The 24,974-nt window shown below is 41.9% G+C and overlaps 1 protein-coding gene across 1 annotated transcript in view; it reads right to left on the bottom strand.

Annotated features, from left to right (window-relative positions):
- Nucleotides 1-24,974, bottom strand: part of LOC143038503 (uncharacterized) — a 64,155-nt gene that overhangs the window by 24,143 nt on the left and 15,038 nt on the right. The window contains exons 4-7 of the mRNA XM_076207759.1: nucleotides 22,802-22,912; nucleotides 10,081-10,126; nucleotides 8,806-8,944; nucleotides 6,065-6,151 (exon numbers count right to left, since the gene is read on the bottom strand). Of these exons, the coding sequence (XP_076063874.1) occupies nucleotides 6,065-6,151; nucleotides 8,806-8,944; nucleotides 10,081-10,126; nucleotides 22,802-22,912 (383 nt within the window). The remainder of the gene's footprint in view (nucleotides 1-6,064; nucleotides 6,152-8,805; nucleotides 8,945-10,080; nucleotides 10,127-22,801; nucleotides 22,913-24,974) is intronic.

Below are 24,974 nucleotides of genomic sequence, written 5' to 3'. Positions count from 1 at the left end.
ACTGGCCAGGTAATAGCCCTGATTTGAACCCAATTGAAAATTTGTGGCACATTATAAAGAAGAGGTTACAAGGCAAAGACGTCAGCTCTATACCCAAGCTCGAGGCAGCCATTCAGGAAATCTGGGATAATTTTGAGCCTACAACCCTCCACAACCTAGCTGCTTCACTTCCACGTCGTCTTGAGGCTGTGTTAAAGCGCAAAGGACTCCCAACCAAGTATTAGGTGAGTAAAAATCCAATAAATATAATGATTAATTACATTTTTGTGCATTTTTATTTAGATTCGCTGAGGCGCCGCGAACTTTTGTCGAGCACTGTAAATAGGTCAACGCCACTTTTACAGATCTTACCAAGTTATGGGATTCTCCGACAATTTTGTTTATTTGATTATCAAAGGATAAATTGTTTGAGATAATTACTCGCAGGTCTTTTTCAGATCCCACTTTCTTTACTTCCTTAGTTCCAATTGCATATTGTCCTGATATTTTTTTTTTTACTTTTTCAAACTCCATTATGCTACATTTCTTAATATTGAACTCCACTTCCCACTTCTGACTACATTTCCAAACCTTATTTAGGTCTCTCTGTAGTGATTCACATTCCGTTTCAGTTTTCACTTTCCTCAACAATTTAGCATCGTCTGCATAGAAGCTCATGTAACATTCCACATCTTCATCCATGTCATTCACATAAATAGCGAACATTATTGGGGCCAATACAGATCCCTGTGGAACTCCACTAATCACCTCCCAACCTGAACTCTTTCCTCTGAGCACTATTCTAATTTTTCTATCATGCACGAAAACCTCTATCCAATTTAGTAGGATACCTTGTATACTTCCTATATATATTTTTTGGTGTGTGGTACTTTGTTGAAGGCTTTTTGTAAGTCTAGGAAAGCACAATCAGCCCATCCATCCCTTTCTTGTATTATATCTATTAGTCTTGAGTAGAAACAGATTAAATTTGTAGCACATGATCTTCCCTGTCTGAATCCAAATTGTCTCAAGTTTATTATATTGTTTTCTTCCAGGTGTTTTACCCATCTCTTCTTGATAATTTTCTCACAAATTTTGGCTATAGTGCTTGTTAGGGAGACCAGTCTGTAATTAGTTGGTTCTTTCTTGTTTCCTCCTTTATATTTTGGTACAATGTTGGTATTTTTCTAGTCCTTTCGTATTTTTCTTTCTCTGAGTGAACAACTTATGTTGTATATTTTGTCCATTAGTTCTTTGTATTCTTTTAGTATCTAGTTTGCAATTCTGTCCAGGCTGTGCAATTTCCTAATGTCAAGGTTCATTAATTGATCCATTATTTCTTTTTGTGTTATTATCATTTCCCTCATGGGGGGGAGATCACACTTTATTTCCTTCCTCCCAATGCTGTACTTTTTCTCTAGTGAAAACTGAATAGAAGTGATTGTTCATGACTTTGGTCATTTCTAGAGTTTCTGTGTATTCCGTATTTCCTTGGCATAGTTTCACTATTTCCTGTTTATTTTTAAGTTTACCATTCACATATCTATAGAATAGCTTGGGTTGATCTTTACTTTTTTCTATGATGTCTTTTTCATAGTTTTTTTTCCCCTCTGCACACTTTTACATATATGTCTATAGTTTATATATTTCCCATTTTCCAAGATTTTTTTTTCTTTTTTTTTCTCCAAGCTGTGTCTCTTCTATCTTTTGCCTCACTGCATCTTCTGTTGAACCAGCATTTAATGTACACCTCTTATTTCTGTCTTGGTACATACCTATTCACTCCTTCATTATAGATTTCCATCAAGATTGTCTATTTCTCTTCCACTTTTGTCTCTTCAATGTAGAATTTCCCCCAATTTGCATTTTGAAAGAATTTCTTTAGTTTTCCAATGAATGTTTTATTGTACATCAATCTTCCTTTTCTGTACTTTTCATTTCTCTCCATATATATTTCTTTAGTTCAGCCTCTATTAGTATGTTGTCACTCTTTCCAAATGGTGTCCTGTATTCAATTTTATCCACAATTTCAGGTTCTGTTGTAAATATTAAATCCAGTCTCAACGGTTCTTCATTATTTCTGTATCTGGTATTTTCATTGACCCATTGTGTCATTATGTTCCATGATCATGTCCAGTAATACATTTCCCCATAGATCCTCTCCCTCCTTCACTATAATCTCTTCCTAACAATTTCTTTGCAGTTAAAATCACCCATAAGTACCTGGTTACCTCCATCCTTTAGTATTTTGTTTAATGAATGCCTTGTTTTTAGGGGCACATAAATCACCACAAACTTTCTACTTTTCATGTCTGTCTTTGACTTTCATCATAATCATTTCCACACTGTTTTTACCCTCAGTAACCTTTGTCACATTTAAGCTTTTCTTGGCCAAAAACATGATTCCTCTTCCCTGTTTCTCATTTCTGTTTTTAATTCAATAATTGTATAACCTGTGTTTAACACTATTAGGTGGTATTGGACCCCTTAATTTCATCTCCACAATTCCCATTATGTCTGGTTTTTTCTGACAGGTAATCATTTAGTTCAATCCTGAGATTAATCCGTCAACATTAGTATAGGCCACTTTTTTTTCTTTCTCCATCCTATTTTCTGTTTTTGCTTCACTCACTCTGATGCACCACTTTCTCAGCCTCATGTCAAAGATCCTCCAATAGAACTCCTTGCTTTCAGTCTCCATTCCCTTCACGTTTTTTTCCTTAGCTTCACCTTTTAGTGTTTTCTCCCTTCCTATTTTCTCAACACTCATTTCTCTTTTTATCCATATCTTGTTGTAGTGTTGCTCCTTGCCAACTTGCTTGCTTTTTCTAATACACCTTCTACTACCATTTGTGATCTTAGTTTTATCTTTAGAGGTCTATTTCTTTCCTTAGAATACGGTCCCATTCTATACACTTCTATATCCTTCTCTACTTCCTGGTCACCATCTTGTATTTCTTTTAGAACTGATGCTGTTGTTTCTTTTTCTGCTTTTTCTCTCATGTACCTCACCAGACCATGTTTTTCCTTTAGTCCATACACTACAATACATCGTTTCCTAAATCCTATCCACTGTATCTCTAACCTAATTTGCCTTTTCTTTAATTACTTGAATGATTGTATCCTTTGCATTTTCCAGCATCTGTTGTTGTACCTTTTCTTTGAAAGCAATTTCTTCATTTTCTGTTTTCATTCCTTTTCTTAATCTTTTGCATATTTTCCTCACTTAAGTTTTCTTCAGTTCTTTCAGACATTGCCTATATTTTGTTATTTACCTCTTTTTTTAAGTTCTCACTATTGGTAGTATAATTAATTTTCACATTTAACTTCCATTATATAAATTTTTAATCTCTTGAGCTCATTTTTTAGTTTAGAATTTTATTTCTTCCGATCAGGTATTTCATTGTTAGCTTGGGTTAAACATTACATCAATTCTACAATCTCCTCAGTTCTATGAATTCATTATCCCACCATTTTCTGTTATTATTAATTTCCCTTTCCATGTCAAAGATTTGACTCGAATTTCTTTTGTACTTACCAAAACCAGAAAGGGAGCCTTAATTATACAGTCAAAATCTTCCTAGCATTTCAAATCCTCTGTTTTTGAGTTGACATTCAGCTGAAAATAATTTCTATTTTCTTGTATTTTCTCTGAGAAGTATGGTAGGGGTTACAAGGCTATATAGAGTGAGAAATGAGAAGGTGAGGAGGAGAGTGGGGTTGGAGAGGGAGCTGGCAGATAGGACTATGGAAAGATTATATTGGGTTGGTTTGGATACATGGAAAGAGTGAAGAAAAGAGGTGTGGAAAGCAGAGGTGGATGGAGTGAACTTGAGGGGACAACCAAGGATGAGATGGAGGGATGGGATGAAAGAAATTTTGAGTGGAGAAGGGAGAAGTCAGGAGATAGATGTGAATGGAGAGTGGAGAATGTTTGTGTATGGATGATAATTTGAAGCAGCCCAAAAAGTTGGTTGCAGCAAGAATCAAAACAGAAATACCAGTCTCCCTTAGTCAACATGATTTCAAAGAGGGCCACTACCAGCTTTCTCCTCATAAACAGTGACTGTCTGGTATCTTTTGTTTTGTTTTGTTGGAGAAGGATATGCTGTTGTGTTACGAGTCCACCTTTGTGTCTAATGCTGTCTTCCCTTATTGTTGTATAAGTGAATGAGGGTATTGTTATTTGTAGGGTCAGTTTTGTTTTTTTATATAAATGTTCTGCTAGAGAGTCAACTTATGTTTATCTGTAGCATGTGTATGGTGTGTTTTTGTGCTGGTGTTTGTAGCTGTGGGTGTTGTCATGTGTTGGCTACACCTCCAGTTCTTCGAGTTTTGGTTTGTGTTGTTAACCTTTTGAATACGATGATGCCTATGTATGTGTCACAAGCTGCAAGTGGGTATGCGGGAATGCTGGTGTCTGCTTCCTGATTATATATATTTTGTTGTAGCTTGAGTTATCCCTGTATTCTGTGAATAGGCTTGATCATGTTTTCTGTGACGTTATATTTATTCAGGGTGAAAGAGAATAACAACAGTAACTTTATATTTTGTAATGTGCATCTTATAATGCATCATCGTACATCAGGCAACCTGATGTGTGTGCGAATATCTTATTTGTATTGAAGAGGTTAAGGGAGGTGCCAAGATGAGAGGGAGGGAGGAGGGTGGAGGGGAGTGGAGTATGTAAGGGATGGAATGGGTGGGAAAGGGGGAAAAAAGCCTTTGGTATATGTATGTATGAGTGTTGTACATATTAGGTGGAACCAATAGTGTCATGTATTGCATTTAATGAATGTGTGTACATAGTTTATGGGTTTCAAACATGTGGTGCAAGTGTACAGGCCTGGTGTACTAACTTTATGGAGAGAGAGAGAGAGAGAGAGAGAGAGAGAGAGAGAGAGAGAGAGAGAGAGAGAGAGAGAGAGAGAGAGAGAGAGAGAGAGAGAGAGAGAGGGAGAGAGAGAGGGAGGGAGGGAGGGAGGGAGGGAGAGAGGGAGGGAGAGAGGGAGGGAGAGAGAGAGAGAGTAAGAGAGAGAGGGGGGAGGGAGAGAGAAGGATAGAGAGAGAGGGGGAGAGAGGAAGAGAAAGAGAGAGAGAGGGAGGGAGAGAGAGAGGGAGAGAGAGAGGGAGGGAGAGAGAGAGAGAGAGAGAGGGAGAGAGAGAGGGAGAGAGAGAGAGGGAGAGGGAGAGAGAGAGAGAGGGAGAGAAGAGAGAGAGAGGGAGAAAGGAGAGAGAGAGGGAGAAAGGAGAGAGAGAGAGAGAGGAGAGAGAGGAGAGAGAGAGGAAAGAGGGAGAGAAGGAGAGAGCGAGGAGAGAGAGAGAGAGAGAGAGAGAGAGAGAGAGAGAGAGAGAGAGAGAGAGAGAGGAGAGAGAGAGGAGAGAGAGAGGAGAGAGGAGAGAGAGAGGAGAGAGAGAGGGGAGAGAGGGGAGAGAGGGGAGAAAGAGGGGAGAGAGAGAGAAATATATATATATAGATAGGAAAAGGGAGATAGTAGTTATGTATGAGTGTAGAGAGTGACTCTGGCCCAATCCAGATATCAGGTGCTGGTCCTTTGGGGCCACACCTTCATGAGTATATGGGGAGTGTTGTGTCTAGTCAGCATTGGTGGTGGGTTATGTAAGCTGGACACTGCAGCAATGATTGATCTGGCATATTTCCCTACCTTAACTACACATTAAACATCATTTGCCAATCCACACTAAGTGCTCCTCCCTTCCTCAAACACCACACAAGACATTCATATATAATACCAACACAAAATTTCTAGTTCTGGCTTCAAAAACAAACTGCCCCATATGCAACAACCACATAGAGGACTCCAAACACTTATCTTACACTGCCTCATCCTACCCATACCCAGACAACAAAAATATTTCATCCCAAAATCGGTTACATGCCACTATTGGCTGTTGCTGGTTATCTGAGAGCTGTGGGTCTCCTGCATGAGACCTGGGGCAACAGATTGATTGATTCTTTTTTAGTTTCTCAATAGTTACTCAAGTGTAGTTAAGTATGGAAAATGTGGTCTTGTGCAACTTTATGACTATCTACAGTAAAACTTATTAATTTACTGGTATTTACCTTTATACTTTTTTATTCCGAGGAAATTACTTAGAAAGTCTGATGAGCCAGCCGTATCCTCATTTTCTTCCTCAGATGGTGAAGACACTGCAAGAAATTAAAATCTTGGTTCATGCTGCAAGATTACAAATAAATAAATCAATCAATGCCTTGAATTTCACAAAGTGTAAAACCTTTTGTAAAAGAGGTGTGGAAGGCAGAGGTGGAGGGAGTGAACTTGAGGGGACAAACAAGGATCAGTGGATGAATGGGGTAAAAGGGGGACTGGGAAAGAGAGGAATGTCTGTTGAGGAAGGAAGGGAGAAGACAGAAGATAGGGGTGAGTTTAGAATGGTTGTGTATGGATGCTGCTGCTGTGATGCATGGAAGGGAGTGGGTTGGGGGTATGTGTGAATGACATTGTGACACAGCCTGAAGGGATTTCTCCCCGTCTTCTCTTTTTCTGTATGAGGGAACAGAGGGGGGTCGCCGATTAAGTGAAATGGGCTTGCTGTGGATGTACTGTGTCTTGCTACATTGCTTCTGACCCAGGGCAGTGGGCAGGATACAGACAGACCCTTCATTCATGAGGAGCTAAGATGAGTGGGGGGAAAGAGTGGTGGATGGGAGTGAAATGGGTGGGAGCAGGTATGTGCCTTTCACTTGGCTACCTCCCTTATAAGGGGGGAAATAGCTTTTGGTATATAGTTAGTCAAATTTGCAACCTTACAGTAGCTGGCAATTGTCCTCAGAACTTCCTACTGCACTGGGAAAACTTTGGACTACTGTCTATGTTGTATCAGTGTGAGACCGTTTTTATGTCACCAGCTGAAAGTGGTAGGAGGAGGAGAGCAGCTACTAGTTGTCAGCTCCCCATGTGTGAAAAGTGTAAGAAATACAGCTGAAGGTAATAGATACTGGGCCCAGTCCAGAGATTGAGTGTCAGCCCAGCAGGGTTATACTTCTTGATGGAGGTTAGTGGGTTGTCAGGTTTTGTACTGGGGGGGCAATCGAAGATAGAGAAGGCAAAGTTTTAATGGACGAGGAGGATATTAAACATAGATGGGAGGAGTATGTAAGGGACCTATTTGAGGACGACAGACAAGAAGGAGAAGAGGAAAATTATAGATATCTAGAAGGGGGAAGAAATAATGGAAGAGGAAGTGAAATTTGCAATGAAGAAAATGAAAAAAGGGAAAGCCATGGGTGAGGATGGTGTGATGATTGAAATGTTAGAGGCATTAGGGGATTTTGCAATAAGAAAACTAACTAGTCTAATAAACCAAATTTACGAAAAGGGTACAATAACGGAACATATGTGTAACTCGAATTTTATACCACTACCAAAGATAAACGGAACAATGGAATGTAGTAAACATTGCACAGTCAGTATCATGAGTCAAATAACCAAAATTATATTAAGGATAGTTTTAAATAGAATAAGAAATAAAGTGAGAGAACAAGTTTCATGGGATCAATTTGGTTTCATAGAAAGGAAAGGAACAGCAAATGCAATTTTTATAATAAGAACGATTATGGAGAGGATGATAGAAAAACAACAAAATGTATATCTTTGCTTTGTTGACTACGAGAAGGCGTTTGATAGGGTAAGACATGAGGATTTGATAAATATTTTGGAAAGAGTGGATATAAATAGCAAAGACATGAGTATCATCAGAAATTTGTATTGGAAGCAAAGAGCAGCAGTGAGGGTACGGGGAGGAAGAACAGAATTTTGAGCTATAAAGAGGGGAGTGCGTCAAGGCTGTGTTATGTCTCCAGATTTATTTAATTTATATGGGAAGATGATCCTTAGGGAATTAGAGGGAATGGAAGGAATTAAAATTGGAGGATATACTATAAATCATATCAGATATGCTGATGACACGGTATTGGTGGCTGACTCAGAAGAAAAACTGCAGCATCTATTGAATGTAACCGTAAGAGCTAGTGAGGAGAAAGGTTTAAATGTAAATATGGGGAAAACTAAAATACTAGTGGCCAGTAAAACAGATCCACCATGAGTGCAAGTACAAATAGCAGGGAGAAGAATAGAACAAGTAACCAAATTTTCGTACCTGGGAAGCGTATTGACAGAAGATTGTAGATGTGAAAAAGAAATAAAATCAAGGATAGTGATAGCTAAAAGCACGTTTCAGAAAATGAAAGAGGTTTTAACAAACAAGAAAATATCTACAGATATAAGGAGAACAACAGTTAAAACATTTATATGGTCAACACTATTATATGGTTCAGAAGCGTGGACAATCAGCAAAAAATTGCAGGAAAACTTAGAAGCAGCAGAAATGTGGATATGGAGACGAGTATTAAGAGTACCATGGACAGTGAAGAAAACAAATGAAGAAGTATTGAGAGAAATGGAGACAGACAGGGAATTAATGACAAAAATAAGGAAAAGACAGTTGCAATTCTTAGGACATATAATGCAGAGGGAAGGGTTGGAGGGGGTGGTGATGACGGGAGTGGTGGAGGGAAGGAGAGCAAGAGGAAAGCAGAGGGAGAAGTATATGGACGGGCTGATGAGGGCGACGGGAAAACAACTCAAACCAGCACAGATGTTACAAGTAACTAGGGACTGTGAATGGTGGCGCTCCATGGTTGCCGAAGTCCAAGGTAAGGTACTTTGTGACCATCTTGCAGGACCACCACATGCAGGTACCCAATCATTGGTCCTTGAAAAATATGATGAAAGTACAGTACATAAACTCAAGTTACAAAGTCAACATTGTCAAGACACTTACCAACTTTCTCCAATTCTTGTTGCTGCTGCTGCTGCTCTAGCTCAACATTTGGGGAGGGCAGCATGGTTGAATGAGCAATTGGAACTGATATGGTGTCATTTACTGACAGAGTCTGATTTGGCTGCCCACATAAAAATTGCTGAAATGAATTTTCATTTATCTTAACAACAGAAAAACTGAGGTGTATTTAGTTTGATCATGATGCACATACACAAAATTTCTCAAAGAATGTGTAATTATTTTTCACTATCTGTTGTAAATCAAGAGACAGGGGTGAGTGGAGAATGGGCATGTATAGAGGAAACTGTGATGCAAGGAAGGGAGGGCCAGGAGATGATTATGTGTGAATATTTTGATGCAGCTCAAAGAGATTTCTCCCCATCTTCTCTTTTTATGCATGAGGCAATGAAGAAGGGGACCGGCCAGTTAAGTGAAGTAGCTTTGCTGTGGATGTACTGTGTCTTGCTACATTGCTTCTGACCCAGGGCAGTGGGCAGGATACAGGGATGACCTGTCATCCATCAGGAGCTAAGATGACAGTGAGTAAAGGGTGAGAGTAGGTACATGCTTTGGCTACCTTCCTTATACATACATACATATATATACCAAGGCCTTTTTCCATACATAGTTTTCAACATCTTGTGTTCTTAGTATATCAGATTAACATGCCTACCTTAATTACCTATTGTTTCAAATATAACAGTGATACTTCGAGAGAGAGAGAGAGAGAGAGAGAGAGAGAGAGAGAGAGAGAGAGAGAGAGAGAGAGAGGGAGAGAGAGAGAGAGAGAGGGAGGGAGAGGGAGAGAGAGAGAGAGAGAGAGAGAGAGAGAGAGAGAGAGAGAGAGAGAGAGAGAGAGAGAGAGAGAGAGAGAGAGAGAGAGAGAGAGAGTGAGTGTGTGGGGGCCAGGAAAATACCCCCAAGACTATGTACTTGGAGATAGGACACAACCCATTTCCAAAACACATGGAAAAGAGGAAAAGCTGCATCCTATACATAAATACAGTAGGTATTTGGGGATGAATACAGAGACGATTGTAGGAAGAAGCAACTGTACTCATGACACTGTATGGAGAAGTGACACTGAATTTAATAATGAAAGATGCAGCCACCTTAAAATTCAAATGCTAAAAAAAAGGCCTAGAACACGAGGATGAAACTGTCCAACTTAAAAAAACATGAGTATTTGTTCAAGATTAGTAAAACTAAGATCAAATGCTTCAGAAAGAAGTTGAATATATAATACTTACAACCTGAAACCAACCAATGACTTACCTCCTCAGTATTCCCAAACTCCAAACCTTTCTTCTCTGGGTCCAAACTGCAACAAAAAAATTATGTAATACACCCTCCTGAAGTATGCTAGTCTTGGAGAACCAACCTAAACCAAAATTCTTCTATTTTCACTTTCCCATGACAAGTCTGGATCAAAACAAAACTCTACAGGGTGTTGTATGACTAGTATGCTGCCATTTATTATCATTTATGGGAGGGTCTTGGTTGCAAAGATTAGGAGAGGAACAGTGTGGGTTTATGGCAGGTAGGGGTTGCATGGATCAGATTTTTATGGTAAAGCAGATATGTGAGAAGGCTTTAGGAAAAGGTAAGGATATTTTTTGGGCCTTTATGGATTCGGATAAGGCTTATGACAGGGTACAAAGGAAGGCACTGAGAGAGGTACATACATACATATACCAAAGGCTTTTTCCCCCTTACACGGGGGGTAGCCAAAAAGAAAAAGGCATAGAAATCACTCCCACCCATTTCATTTCCCATATATTCCACTCCCCTCCACCCTCCCTCCTATCTTGGCACCTTCTGGATGATGGGTCATCCCTACACCTTGTCCACTGCCCTGGGTCAGAAGCAGTGTCGCAAGACACAGCACATCCACAGCAAGGCCGCTTCATAAATTTGGCAACTCCCCCTCTCCGTCCCCTCATGCAGAAAAGGAGAAGACAAGGAGAAATCCCTTCGGGCTGTGTCAATTTTTTTCTCATACTTCCTCACCCTCCATCCCCCACCCACTCCCCCTCATGCATCACAGCCTCATCTATACACAACCCTTCTCCATTCACCCCTATCTTCTGTCCTCTCCCATCCTTCCTCTACAGACATTCCTCTCTTTTGTAAAGCCCCTTTCACCCCATCCATCCATCTCATCCTAGGACGCTCCCTCATATTCACTCCTTCCACCTCCACCTTCCACACTTCTTTTACTAATCTTTCTTCACTCATTCTTTCCATGTGTCCAAACCATCCTAATACTCTTTCATCAACCTTATCTCCCAACTCCCTTTCCACCCCTGTTCTCCTCCTCACCTTCTCATTTCTCACTTTATCTAGCCTAGTAACCCTTATCATACTTCTCAGACATTTCATCTCAAACACATTCAAACTCCTTCTCTCTTCCTCTCTCATGTTCTATGTTTCTGCTCTATACATTGCTGTTGGCACAATCACTCCTTCATATAACCTCCTCTTAGCATCCATTCCCAGATGTCGATTTCTCATTACACTTTTTAATCCACCAAGGCATTTACTCGCTTCTCTCAATCTACATTCTACCTCCACCCCCACTCCTCCCTTTCCTGTCACATTCGCACCCAAGTATCTGAAACTATCCACTTCCTCCAGTCTTTCACCCTTAATGCTCACTTCCAGCCTACTGTCACTCTCTCCCCTTGTACATCTCATCACCTTACTTTTGCCCACATTTATCTTCAGCTTCCTTCTTTCACACACCTTCTCAAACTCTGTCACTAACTTCCTCAATCCCTCCTCTGATCCTGCTACAAGCGCAGTGTCATCTGCAAACAACAGCTAGCTCACCTCCCACTTTTCTCCATTTTCTTTAACCATCTCCAACCCCTGACCCACTACCCTTGCATTCACCTCTCGCACCACCCCATTCATGTAAAGATTGAACAGCCAGGGTGACATAACACACCCCTGACGAAGTCCCACCTTTACCTCAAACCATTCACTCTCTCCATTTCTAATCCTAACGCAAGCTCTACTACTCTCATAAAAACTCTTGACTGCTCTAAACAGCTTTCCTCCTATCCCATATATCTGCAGTACCTCCCACAGTGCCTTCCTGTCTACCCTGTCACACGCCTTTTCCAGATCCATAAAAGCCCAAAAAACATCCTTCCCTTTTCCTATAGCTTTCTCACATATCTGTCTCACCACAAAAATCTGACCTACACATCCCCTACCTGTCCTAAAACCACATTGTTCCTCACCAATTACTCCCTCTGTTCCTCTCCTAATCCTCTCAATCAAGACCCTCCCATAAGCCTTCCCAACTACACTCAACAAGCTGATCCCTCTGTAACTACACTACTGAGAGAGGTATTACAGATATATGGGATAGGAAGAAAGCTGTTAAGAGCAGTCAAGACTTTTACAAGAGTAGTAGAGCCTGTGTTAGAAATGGAGAGAGTGAGTGGTTTGAGGTAAAGATCTAACTTTGCTAGGGATGTGTCACATCACCTTGACTGTTCAATTTATACATGGGTGGGGTGTTGCAAGAGGTAAATGCAAGGGTAATGGGTTGGGGATTGAAGATGGCTAAAGAAAATGGAGATAATTTGGAGATACACCAGTTGTTTGCTGACGACACTGTGCTTGTAGCAGGATCAGAGGAGGGATTAAAGAAGTTAGTGACAGAGTTTGTGAAGGTGTGTGAAAGGAAGGTGAAGATAAATGTGGGTAAAAGAGGTCTGGAAGGCAGAGGTGGAGAGAGTGAACATGAGTGGGCAACCAAGGTTGAGATGGATGGGGTAAAAGGGGCATTGGGAAAGAAGGGGGATGTCTGTTGAGGAAGGAAAGGAGAAGACAGAAGATCGGGGTCAATGGTGAATGTTTCTGTATGGATGAAGTTGTGATGCATGGAAAGGAATGGGTGGAGGATGGGGGGGTGAGGGAGTATGTGTAAATGATAAATTGACGCAGCCCAAATGTAGGTGTGTGTACATATATATATATATATATATATATACAGACACTCCTCAACTTACGTTTTAGTTACATTCCCAACGGCCGAACGTAAGTTGAAAATGAACGTAAGTTGTTACTGTACTATACATCCGTAAATTCTATTACCGTATCTTATAAAACACCCCTAAATCATTAATTATACACATAACATTGTAAAATAATAACATTAATTTCAAATAAATTAAATTCAAGCAACATAAATTGAGATGGTGGAGGAGGAGGGGGAGGGGGAGGAGGAGGCAAGGCATGTTCAGTTTGTCGTTTGTGCAATGTAAACAATGGACGCAGCGTCATGCGCAAGTATCGTTTGAACTACAGAGCGCGCTAAACTAAAAAATTCACCCAAAATTTTTTTTTTAGTCGGTACAAACGTAAAATCGAAAAAACGTAAAACAAATGAAAGTAAGTAGAGGAGCGTCTGTATATATATATATATACACACACATATATACATATACCAAAGGCTTTTCCACCTTTACCTCAAACCATTCACTCTCTCCATTTCTAATCCTAACACAAGCTCTATTACTCTTGTAAAAACTCTTGACTGCTCTTAAAAGCTTTCCTCCTATCCCATATATCTGCAGTACCTCCCACATTGCCTTCCTGTCTACCTTGTCATAAGCCTTTTCCAAATCCATAAAAGCCCATAAAAGAGAGTTGATGATAGCAAATACAGTGTTTTGGTAGAGAGTCAAACATAAGTACACATGGGAGGGGGTGGTGGATGGAAGGGTGGTAGATAGAGCGCTAATGGATTATGTAGTGGTAGATAGGAGTATGATAGGAAGAGTTAAGGATGTACATGTGCTAAGGGGAGAGGGTGGGGGAATATCAGATCATTTTTTGGTGGAAGGCAAGTTGACATTGGAGGATAGATGGAGAAAGAGGAAAAGGACAAAAGGTAGGGAGGTGCTTAGAGTGAACTCTTTAAATGGAAAGGAAAAGGAGGAGTACAAGAAGAAGCTGAGAGAGGAGTGGGAGGGAGTGAAGGATAGAGTAGAGCTAGGTGTGGAGGACTGGGGATGGTTCAAGGAGGGAGTCACAAAGTGTGCAAAGATGTTGAGGAACAAGAAGGACAGGAGGAAATAGAAGGAAGGGTAGTGAATGGTGGGATGAGGAAACAAAGAAGGTTGTAGAAGAGAAGAAGCGAGCTTTCACAGATTGGTTACAAAATAGGATGAGGAAGTCATATGAGAGGTACAAAGAGAAGAGAAGTAAAGCAAAAGGTAAAGGAGGCAAAGAGGAGAGCAGATGTGAAATGGGGTAAGAGTATGGCAGAAAGTTTTGAAAGTAATAAAAAGATGTTTTGGAAAGAAATTAAGAGAGGAAGAGGAGGCGAATCAAGTAGAGAAGAAAAGGTAAAAGGTGCAGATGGAGAGATGATAATGGAAGAGAAGACAGTAAGGGGAAGATGGGCAGAATATTTTAGGGAGTTGCTAAATGTGAAGGAGGATAGGGCGGGAAAGATAGCTGCAGTGGGAAATGCTAAGAAAATGACCGTGATGAATGAGGAAAATGGAGGAGAAATAAGGAAGGATGAAGTGGGGGCAGTTGTTAACCACTTCCATACGGTGACGCCTAAGTAGGCGTCATGAGGAGCAAGTGGGTATGCGATGATGCCGACATCGGCGTCTTGATTATATTTATTGTAGTCGTATCAATGTAACCTCCATTCTCTCCAAAGTGGCTTCATCATATTTTCTATGGTTATCAAAATTCACGGGTGAAAGAGAACGAACGATTGAGCACTGACTTTATTTTTTATAATGCGATTATTATGACGCAACATCGCACGTCGGGCAGCTAATGCTGCCAGACGTGCGATGTGCCCCGGAGTGAAGAGGTTAAGATGATGAAAGCAGGTAGGGCACCTGGTCTGGATGGATGCCATGCAGAATGTCTAAAAAAAAAGGAGGTACAGTGATGGTGGACTGGCTGGTGAGCTTATTTAACCACTTCCATACGGTGACGCCTACGTAGGCGACATGAGGAGCAAGTGGGTACTCGATGATGCCGACGTCGGCATCTTGATTATATTCATTGTAGTCGTACATACACATACCAAGTCTTTTTCCCCCTTACAAGGGGGGTAGCCAAAAAGAAAAAGGCATAAAATCATTCCCACCCATTCCATCCCTGAATACACTCCACCCTCCCTCTTATCTTAGAACCTCCTGAATGACGGGTCATCCCTGCACCTTGTCCACTGCCCTGGGTCAGAAGCAGTGTTGCAAGACACAGCACATCCACAGCAAGGCCGCTTCATTAAATCGGCGACCCCCCCTCTCCGTCCCCCCATTGCATAAAATGAGAGGACGGGGAGAAATCCCTTCGGGCTGCATCAAATTTTGCTCACATACTACCTCAACCCCCATCCACCTGCCCATTCCACCTCATGCTATCACAACATCATCCATTTACAACTATTCTAATGGGGTGAAGGGGGCTTTGGGGAAGAGGGGAATGTCTGTTGAGGAAGGATGGGAGAGGACAGAAGATAGGGGTGAATGGAGAATGGTTGTATATGGATGATGTTGTGATGCATGAGGTGGAATGGGCAGGTGGATGGGGGGTGAGGTAGTATGCGTGACCAAAATTTGATGCAGCCTAAAGGGATTTCTCCCCGTCTTCTCCTTTTATGCATGGGGGGACGGAGAGGGGGGGGGTCGCCGATTTAATGAAGTGGCCTTGCTGTGGATGTGCTGTGTCTTGCAACACTGCCTCTGACCCAGGGCAGTGGACAAGGTGTAGGGATGACCTGTCATCCAGGAGGTGCTAAGATAAGAGGGAGGGTGGAGGGGTGTGGAGTGTATTCGGAGGGATGGAATGGGTGGGAATGATTTTATGCTTTTTCCTTTTTGGCTACCTCCCTTGTAAGGGGGAGAAAGCCTTGGTATAAGTATGTATAAAAGCCCAAAAAACATCCTTACCTTTTCCTATAGCTTTCTCACATGTATTGCCACAAAAATCATATCTACACAACCCCTACCTGCCCTAAAACCCAGGGCTGTGGAGTCGGAACACAAAACCTCAGACTCCTCTATTTTTGGCACCACCGACTCAGACTCCTCTATTTTTGGCACCACCGACTCCAACTGCTCTATTTTTGGTACTACCGACACCGACTCCTCTTCATGTAATTAACCGATTATGGCCTACATATTTTATAAAGCCTATACAACACACACTCCAATCTTGAGTAGACTTATATCATTATAACGGATGAGGTCTCTGAGAAGTATGATGGGGGTTACTAGGCTAGATAGAGTGAGAAATGAGGAGGTGAGGAGGAGAACGGGGGTGGAAAGGGAGTTGGGAGACAGGGTTGATGAAAGAGTATCAGGATAGTTTGGACACATGGAAAGAATGAGTGAAGAAAGACTAGTAAAAGAGGTATGGAAGGCAGATGTGGAGGAAGTGAACATGAGGGGATGTCCTAGGATGAGGTGGATGGATGGGGTGAAGGGGGCTTTGGGGAAGAGGGGAATGTCTGTTGAGGAAGGATGGGAGAGGACAGAAGATAGGGGTGAATGGAGAATGGTTGTATATGGATGATGTTGTGATGCATGAGGTGGAATGGGCGGGGGGATGGGGGGTGAGGTAGTATGTGTGAGCAAAATTTGATGCAGCCCAAAGGGATTTCTCCACGTCTTCTCCTATTATGCATGGGGGGGATGGAGAGGGGGGGGTCGCTGATTTAATGAAGTGGCCTTGCTGTGGATGTGCTGTGTCTTGCGACACTGCTTCTGACCCAGGGCAGTGGACAAGGTGTAGGGATGACCCGTCATCCAGGAGGTGCTAAGATAAGAGGGTAGAGGGAGGGTGGAGGGGTGTGGAGTGTATTCAGGGATGGAATGGGTGGGAATGATTTTATGCCTTTTCCTTTTTGGCTACCTCCCTTGTAAGGGGGAAAAAGCCTTGGTATATGTATGTATGTATGTAACTGGTTTATATCAAAGAATAAAGATATATGTTATAGTGTGGCTTTCCTAGGTTTGACCTCTTCATTAATATTTTATTACTAAAGTAGATTTTTTGAAAGGATACTGAATAAAATTCAGTAAAATAAAGATTCTATAATGTACCTCTTGATTTAACTACATACTGGTACTGGTATGTGATTATTGCGATGGACATTACTCTGGTTCTGGAATCGATCTTATCAATACGAGTACAAGATACAGCTGAACGTGTTTGAAACGTGAAACTTTTTTTCAACTTTAAATATCCTTATTTCAATAATTCAATGTTAAAAAGTATAGAGGGGACAAAGAAGGGGAAAGGAGAGAAGAGATAGTATTATTGCGTTAATCTATAGTTGAAATCATAATTATCCTACTGTTTGGCAACACAGCAGTGGGAGAAACCAACAAACTGATGGAGTGATGGAAACGACGCATATGGAACTTGACAGGAATGTTACAGCTCCCGTGACTGTGTGTCAACAGAAGGTGTAAAATGGAGGTGTTTATCTAATTTATTCAAGTAATACTTTGGATGTTTATCACTCTATGTATAAATTTGAAAGCCAGCATTGCACAAGGACATTTTGGGGGTTTAGTGGAATGACCACGAAGATAAGACGATGAGATTTATTACATTTTATAAAATGATCTTTTTTCATATAATCTACTTATAAGGAGTGTGCACTGCATAACTCTACAGACTAAATGAAGGCATTATAAAGTGTAAATTTAACTGGAGTCGGTATATTTTTACTGACTGCGACTCCAGTGACACTGTACAGGAGTCCCTCAAATAACATGGATTCGAATAACACGGATTCAATCATACGCGGATTTTATTTCAAAACCATCTCAAATGTAGAGAACTGTTTTCAAATTCGCACCGAGTCGGGCACGCATACGCACACACGCGGCAACATCACAAACATTTGTGGTGACTGCTTTCTATTTTACCATATACAGTCGATCCTCATATAACGTGGTCATTATGTACACTGGGAACTGCTCAAACAAGGGTGTGGGGCGAGGGGATAGCCGTGGGTGGCTGCCTGTGGTTATGTGTCAACCTCCGGGTACTGATGCAGGAGGGAGGGAGGGGAGGAGAGGGGTGGTAGGGGGGTAGCCAACAATATTTAGCTTGTCGCTTCCACCACCTGCGCCGTGCTATCATGAAATTTTACCGCCCTAACCTGTTGAAGTGTAATGTTTCTTTCATTTGGAACACAAATAATAAGTCTGATAATGACTGCGCTTAATGTGTCTTAATTTCTCTTATGAGGTTCTTGTTGTTACTGGCGGTGGTGGTTTGGGAGATCAAAAACAGACATATACACGCTTACACACATGTAGACATGCACACGTAGACACGTGTTAGACAACCAGTGTATGTTGTGAATGCACGTGTGTGTCCACACAAATGCGAACACGGACACACGCACGTGCATGCTTACTTGTACATGTGAACACAGACACATACACGCACGCATGCACACACACACACACATACGTCACATACATACACATATGTATATACGCCACATACACACACAAACACATACATACATCATATACACGTGCGCACACACACACACATACATACGGTTCTCGGTATTTAATATGGAAAGTCAGCATACGCGGTAATTTCAGGAACCTAACCCCCGCGTTATTTGAGGGACTCCTGTAATTGCTTCCGACTCCGACTCCAGTGACCGTAATTGCTTCTGACTCCGACTCCACAGCCCTGCTAAAACCACACTATTCCTCACCAATTATTCCATCTGTTCCTCTCCTAATCCTCTCAATTAAGACCCTTCCAAAAGCCTTCCCAACTACACTCAACAAGCTGATCCCTCTGAAACTACTACACTCACACTTGTCCCCCTTTCCCTTGTAAAGCGGAACAATGTAGGCACTCCTGCAGTCCTCCGGCACTCTACCCTCACCAGCCAGTCCAACATAACTGTACCTCCTTTCTTCAGACATTCTGCATTGCATCCATCCAACCCAGGTGCCTTATCTGCTCTCATCATCTTAACAGCTGCTTTCACTTCATCTTTCCTTATTTCTCCTCCATTTTCCTCACTCATCACTCTCATTTTCTTAGTGCTTCCCACTGCAACCACCTTTCCCTCCCTATCCTATTTCACATTTAGCAGCTCCCATAAATACTCTGCCCACCTTCCTCTCACTGCCTTCTCTTCCATTATCATCTCTCCATCTGCACCTTTTACCTTTTCTTCTCTACTTGATTCACCACCTCTTCCTCTTTTAATTTCTTTCCAAAACATCTTTTTATTACTTTCAAAAATTTCTGTCATACTCCTACCCCATTTCACATCTCTCCTCTTTGCTTCCTTTATCTTATGCTTAACTTCCCTTCTCTTTACTTTGTACCTCTCATACAATTCCCTCATCCTAATTTGTAGCCAATCTATGAAAGCCTACTTCTTCTCTTCTACACCCTTCTTTGCTTCCTCATCCTACCACTCACTACCCTTCCTTCTATTTCCTCCTGCCCTCCTTGTTCCACACACCATCTTTGCACACCTTATGACTCCCTCCTTGAACCATCCCCATTCCTCCTCCACTCCTAGTTCTACTCTATCCTTCACTCCCTCCCACTCCTCTCTCAGCTTCTTCTTATACTCCTTCTCCTTTTCTTTCTCTTTTGAGCAGTTCACTCCAAGTACCTCCCTACCTTCTGCCCTTTTCCTCTTTCTCCACCTATTCTCCACTCTCAATTTACCTTCCACCAGAAAATGACCTGATATTCCCTCACACTCTCCTTCATACTTCATACGATCTCCTCTTAACATTCATTCCCAAATGTCTATTTCTCATTACTTTTCAATCCCCCAAGGCATTTACTTGCTTCTCTCAATCTACATTCCACCTCCAACCCCCCTCCTCCCTTTCCTGCCACATTCACACCCAAGTCTCTAAAGCTATCCACTTCCTCCAGTCTCTCTCCCTTAATACCCACTTCCAATTTGCTGCCATCCTCTCCCCTTGCAGATCTCATTACCTTACTTTTACCCACATTTATCTTCAACTTCTTTCACACACCTTCCCAAACTCTGTCACTAACTTCCTTAAATCTCCTCTGATCCTGCTACAAGTGCAGTGTCATCAGTAAACAACAACTGGCTTACATCCCATTTTCTTTAACCACCTCCAATTCCCGGCCCATTAGTCTTGCATTTACCTCTCCACCACCCCTATCCATATATAAATCGAACAGCCAAGGTGGCATAACACATCCCTGCTGAAGTCTTACCTTTACCTCAAACCACTCACTCTCTCCATTTCTGAACCCACACTGTTCCTCACCAAATACTCCCTCCATTCCTCTCCTAATCCTCTCAATCAAAACAGTCCCAAAAGCCTTCCCAACTACACTCAACAAACTGATCTCTCTAAAACTACTACACTCATGCTTGTCCCCTTTTTCTTTGGAAAGTGGAACTATACAGGCACTCCTACAGTCCTCCAGCACTCTACCCTCTTTTAGACAAACATTAAACAACCTCACCAGCCAGTCCACCATCAATGTACTTCCCTCTTTTTGACATTCTGCATGACACATCATTGTCTTAATAACTGTCTTCACCTCATCTTTCCTTGTTTCTCCTCCATTTTCCTCATTATTGTAATTTTCTTAGCAATTCCCACAACTACTTTTCTCTCCCTATCCTCTTTCACATTTAGCAACTCTGTAAAATATTCTGCCCATCCTCCCATTACTGCCATCTCTTCCATTATCATTTCTCCATCTGCACCTTTTACCTTTTCTTCTCTACTTGATTTGCCTCCTCTTCCTCTCTTAATTTCTTTCCAAAACATCTTTTTATTACTTTATTTTTTTTGTCATACTTTTACCCCATTTCACATCTGCTTGCTTTATCATTCCTTCCGTCCTCCTTATTCCACACACCATCTTTGCACACCTTGTGACTCCTTCTTTGAAACATCCCCATTCCTTCTCCACTCCTAGTTCTACTCTATCTTTCACTCCCCCCCCACTCCTTGGCTTCTTGTCCTCCTGCTCTTTTTCTTTCTCATCTATGCACCTCCCTACCTTCTTTCCTTTTCCTCTTTCTCCATCTACCCACCACTCTCATCTTACCTTCCACCAAAAAATTATCTGATATTCCCCCACTCTCTCCCCTTAGAACATGTACATTCAAAACTCTTCCTACTATTCTCCTGGTTACCACTATATAGTCCATTAACACTATATCTACCGCCCTTGCATGCACCACCCTCTCCCATGTGTACTTATGCTTGACTGACTTTCTTCCTCAACACTGCATTTGCTATCATCAGCTCTCTTTCTGGACACATCACCATCAACTCCCCACAATGATTTTCTCCTGGAACTCCATACTTCACAACCACTCTGTCTATTGGTTAATTTCCTACCCTAGCATTAAGGTCTCCCAATACCACTATATGGACATTTTCTCCCTAAACCCTCTATACACTCATTTAAATATATCCAAAAAGCCTCCCTTTTCTTTACACTCTTCTCACTACCAGACCCATATGCACTTACAAAAACCCACATCTCCCTTCCCAATTTCACCTTCATCCACTTTAACTTTGAAGAAACCTCCTTCCACTCCACATGTTTACCTATTTCTTCACTTACTAGTATAGCCACCCCTTCTCTCCTGACACCCTCCCAACTACACTCCCAAACTCAAACTCACTCCTCCTCTTTCAACTTAGTTTCACTCAATGCCAACACATCCATCTTTCTTCTCACATAATGCCTATCTCTTCCCTTTTACTCTCATCTGTACAACATCCATGCACAAAAACCCAAACCTTAGAGTTCTGGCTGGAAAACTCCTAGATCCTCTATGTCTTTGCTTTTTTTTTTTTTTAATGTTCCCTTTGGGGCTACAGAGAGAAGGATGGCTAGTCCTATCCCCATCCCATTTTTGTCAACTTTTATGGCAAGTGGGAAGACTTGGTGGCATTATTCTTCTCCCCCACCACAAGGTTAGGCAAAAACAGAAAATGAATATTCAGGGAAGTGGTACAGGACAGTATCAAGAGTGCAGGGACAGTCGCAGTATAATAAAGTATCATCACATCTCTATGAATAGAGATTTCCACTACCACCGAAAAAATTATGTGTGGCTCTGGTCTGTAGGGGCACCCCATATAGACCCTAAAATATCAGCTACATGCTAGTGAGCAGCTTTTAACCCCACAATAACATGCAACCAATACCCTAGACAGGATATTGCTACTACTGTGTAATTAATACTGAACAATAACATGCAGTCAATATCCCAGTGCTTATGCTTCAACAGGATGCTTGAACACAGAAACTAAAATCTTCCCCATAGAATACAAAATGAAAATGATAGGTACATAGTTGTGTGCATAAAACCTACCAGTACCATACAATACACCCACATAGACACACAATCATACACATATCACTAGATAAGCTCCTCAATACAAGCCTACTAAACACAACACTTGGAGGAGGAGGAGGAGGGAAAAAGAAGAAGAAAAGAGAGAGAGAGAGAGAGAGAGAGAAAATCAGTTTCACATGGGAATCCGTCTTAAGAAAAATAAGAATCACACTTGTGTTCAGGGCATTTGCTTCTAAGATAATACCATCAAAGAATACACCTGGCCACAGATTCAAATTACACAAGTTGTAACCACCACACAGATGATAATGAACACTTCATCCTACACTGTCCCACACTAACAAGCCCTAAAAAACACAAGTTTTCTTCGCTGCATGACTTATGGGACCAACTGGTGGCTGTAGCCTGTTACCTTGGTGCCATGGGTTTCCTCCAAAACAAACCTGAGGCAACAGATTGACTGGCTGTTTATCATTATCATTCTGTACCTCTTGTATGCTTTCCCAGTTCTTCTTTACAACTAATATGCTTATGCTTTTCAATTTCTGTGGTTAATCAACCATTTTAGACCACTGTGCTATCCATCTCACAAAAAGAAAACAAAGATATACACCTCAAAACAAGGTTTACCTGAATGACTGGTTAGTAAGATCCATTGTGCTAGCAGAATCCACCACATTGGCTGGAGTTTCATAAGAACTGTTCCATTCTGTATTTGCACCTACCAAAGCAAGAAATTCTCTGAAATAAAGAAATGTGACAATTAGTATTAGTGTTCCATTGGAAATAACCAGTTCGTATACTTCTGTCTTTGGGGACAATAACATGCAAAACAGGTGAAACTATATAGGAGGTAAATGAGATTTAATTAGTGTTGTTGAAATGTACATACATATACCCAAGGCTTTTTTTCCCCTTACATGGGGGGTAGCCAAAAGACAAAGGCATAGAAACCACTCCCACCCATTCCATCCCCTACATAATCCACTCCCCTCTACCCTCCCTTTTACCTTGGCTCCTCCTGGATGATGGGTCATCCCTACATCTTGTCCACTGCCCTAGGTCAGAAGCAGTGTCACAAGACACAGCACATCCACTGCAAGACTGCTTCATTAATTCTGTGACCCCCCCTCTCTCTGTCCCCTCATGCAGAAAAGGAGAAGATGGTGGAGAAATCCCTTCAGGCAGCGTCAATTTATTTCTCATACAGTACATACTCCCTCACCCATCTCCCACCCACTCCCCCTCATTTATCACAGCATCATCCATACACAACCATTCTCCATTCACCCTTATCTTCTGTCCTCTCCCGTCCTTCTTCAACAGACATTCCCCTCTTTCCCAATGTCCCTTTTACTTCATCCATCCATCTCATCCTAGGTCGCCCCCTCATGTTCACTACTTCCACCTCTGCCTTCCACACCACTTTTACTAATCTTTCTTCACTCATTCTTTCCATGTGTCCAAACCACCCTAATACTCTTTCATCAACCCTATCTCCCAACTCCCTTTCCACCCCTGTTCTCTTCCTCACCTCCTCATTTCTCACTCTATCTAGCCTAGTAACCCCTATCATACTTCTCAGGCATTTCATCTCAAACACATTCAAATTCCTTTTCTCATCCTCTCTCATGTTCCATGTTTCTGCCCCATAGTGCTGTTGGCACAATCACTCCTTCATACAATCTCTTCTTAGAATATATTCCCAAATCTATATTTCTCATTACGTTTTTAAACCCCCAAGGCATTTACTTGCTTCTCTCAATCTACATTCTACCTCCACCCCTACTTCTCCTTTTCCTGCCACATTCACACCCAAGTATCTAAAACTATCCACTTCCTCCAGTCTCCCTTAATACTCACTTCCAGCCTGCTGCCACTTTCTTCCCTTGTACATCTCATCACTTTACTTTTACCCACATTTATCTTCAACTTCTTTCTTTCGCACACCTTCCCAAACTCTGTCACTAACTTCCTCAATCCCTCTTCTGATCCTGCTACAAGTGCAGTGTTGTCAGCAAACAACAACTTGGGGGGGGGGGGGGGCTGACGACACTGACATGAATAAGTGCAAAGCGTTGTCAGGGCTGATGAAATGATCCAATGCCTGATTCAGTATGATGATGAATTCTGCTTTGCTGACAGGCAATGCAGGATCTGGCCCAATTTTTTGCATCCTTGGAGATGCTGTGCCAGATGAATTTCTGCCTTAGGAGCTTTGCAGTGACATGCCCTGAAGGGTGAGACAGGCCATGTATGAAATTGAACACTTGACATTGGAAGGCAGCTAGGATGAGGAGTCATGGGCGGCCGGTACTAATGTCGCAGAGGATGGCGTTGTTGTTGTGGAAAGGAACGTCTTGCCACTAAAGGGATGTGATGGATGTCCTGTAGGCAAGTGTTTCAGGATCCTCCTACTGCTCTCTTGCTTTGTGGTCAAGGCCAAGTTGAACTGCATCAATGGCTATTCAGGAGGGGGGCATCTGTGATGGGGTTCTTTGTATTGGGGACATGCCTGATGGTGCAATTGAATTTGGCAATGGCGGAGAGGTGGCGGCGCTGTCCAGCAGACCAAGTGTCCTGTTGTTTCGTGAAGACGTGCACCAAAAGTTGATGGTCAGTGCTGATAATAAATGAGGAGCCTTCGAGGAAATGGCAAAAGTGGTGGATGGTGAGGAGCTCTGTTGAAAGTGCTGTAGTTGAGCTCGGTCTTGGAGTTTCCTGCTGAAGAAACCTAGGGGCGTAGGTGTGCCACGGAGGATTTGTTCGAGCACACCCCCTATGGCGACATTGCTGGCATCTG

This window comes from Oratosquilla oratoria, chromosome 2, assembly GCF_046742065.1.
Source record: "Oratosquilla oratoria isolate Oo_2021 chromosome 2, ASM4674206v1, whole genome shotgun sequence".
Lineage (NCBI taxonomy): Eukaryota > Metazoa > Arthropoda > Malacostraca > Stomatopoda > Squillidae > Oratosquilla > Oratosquilla oratoria.
This window is presented reverse-complemented; position numbering and strand designations above follow the sequence as displayed.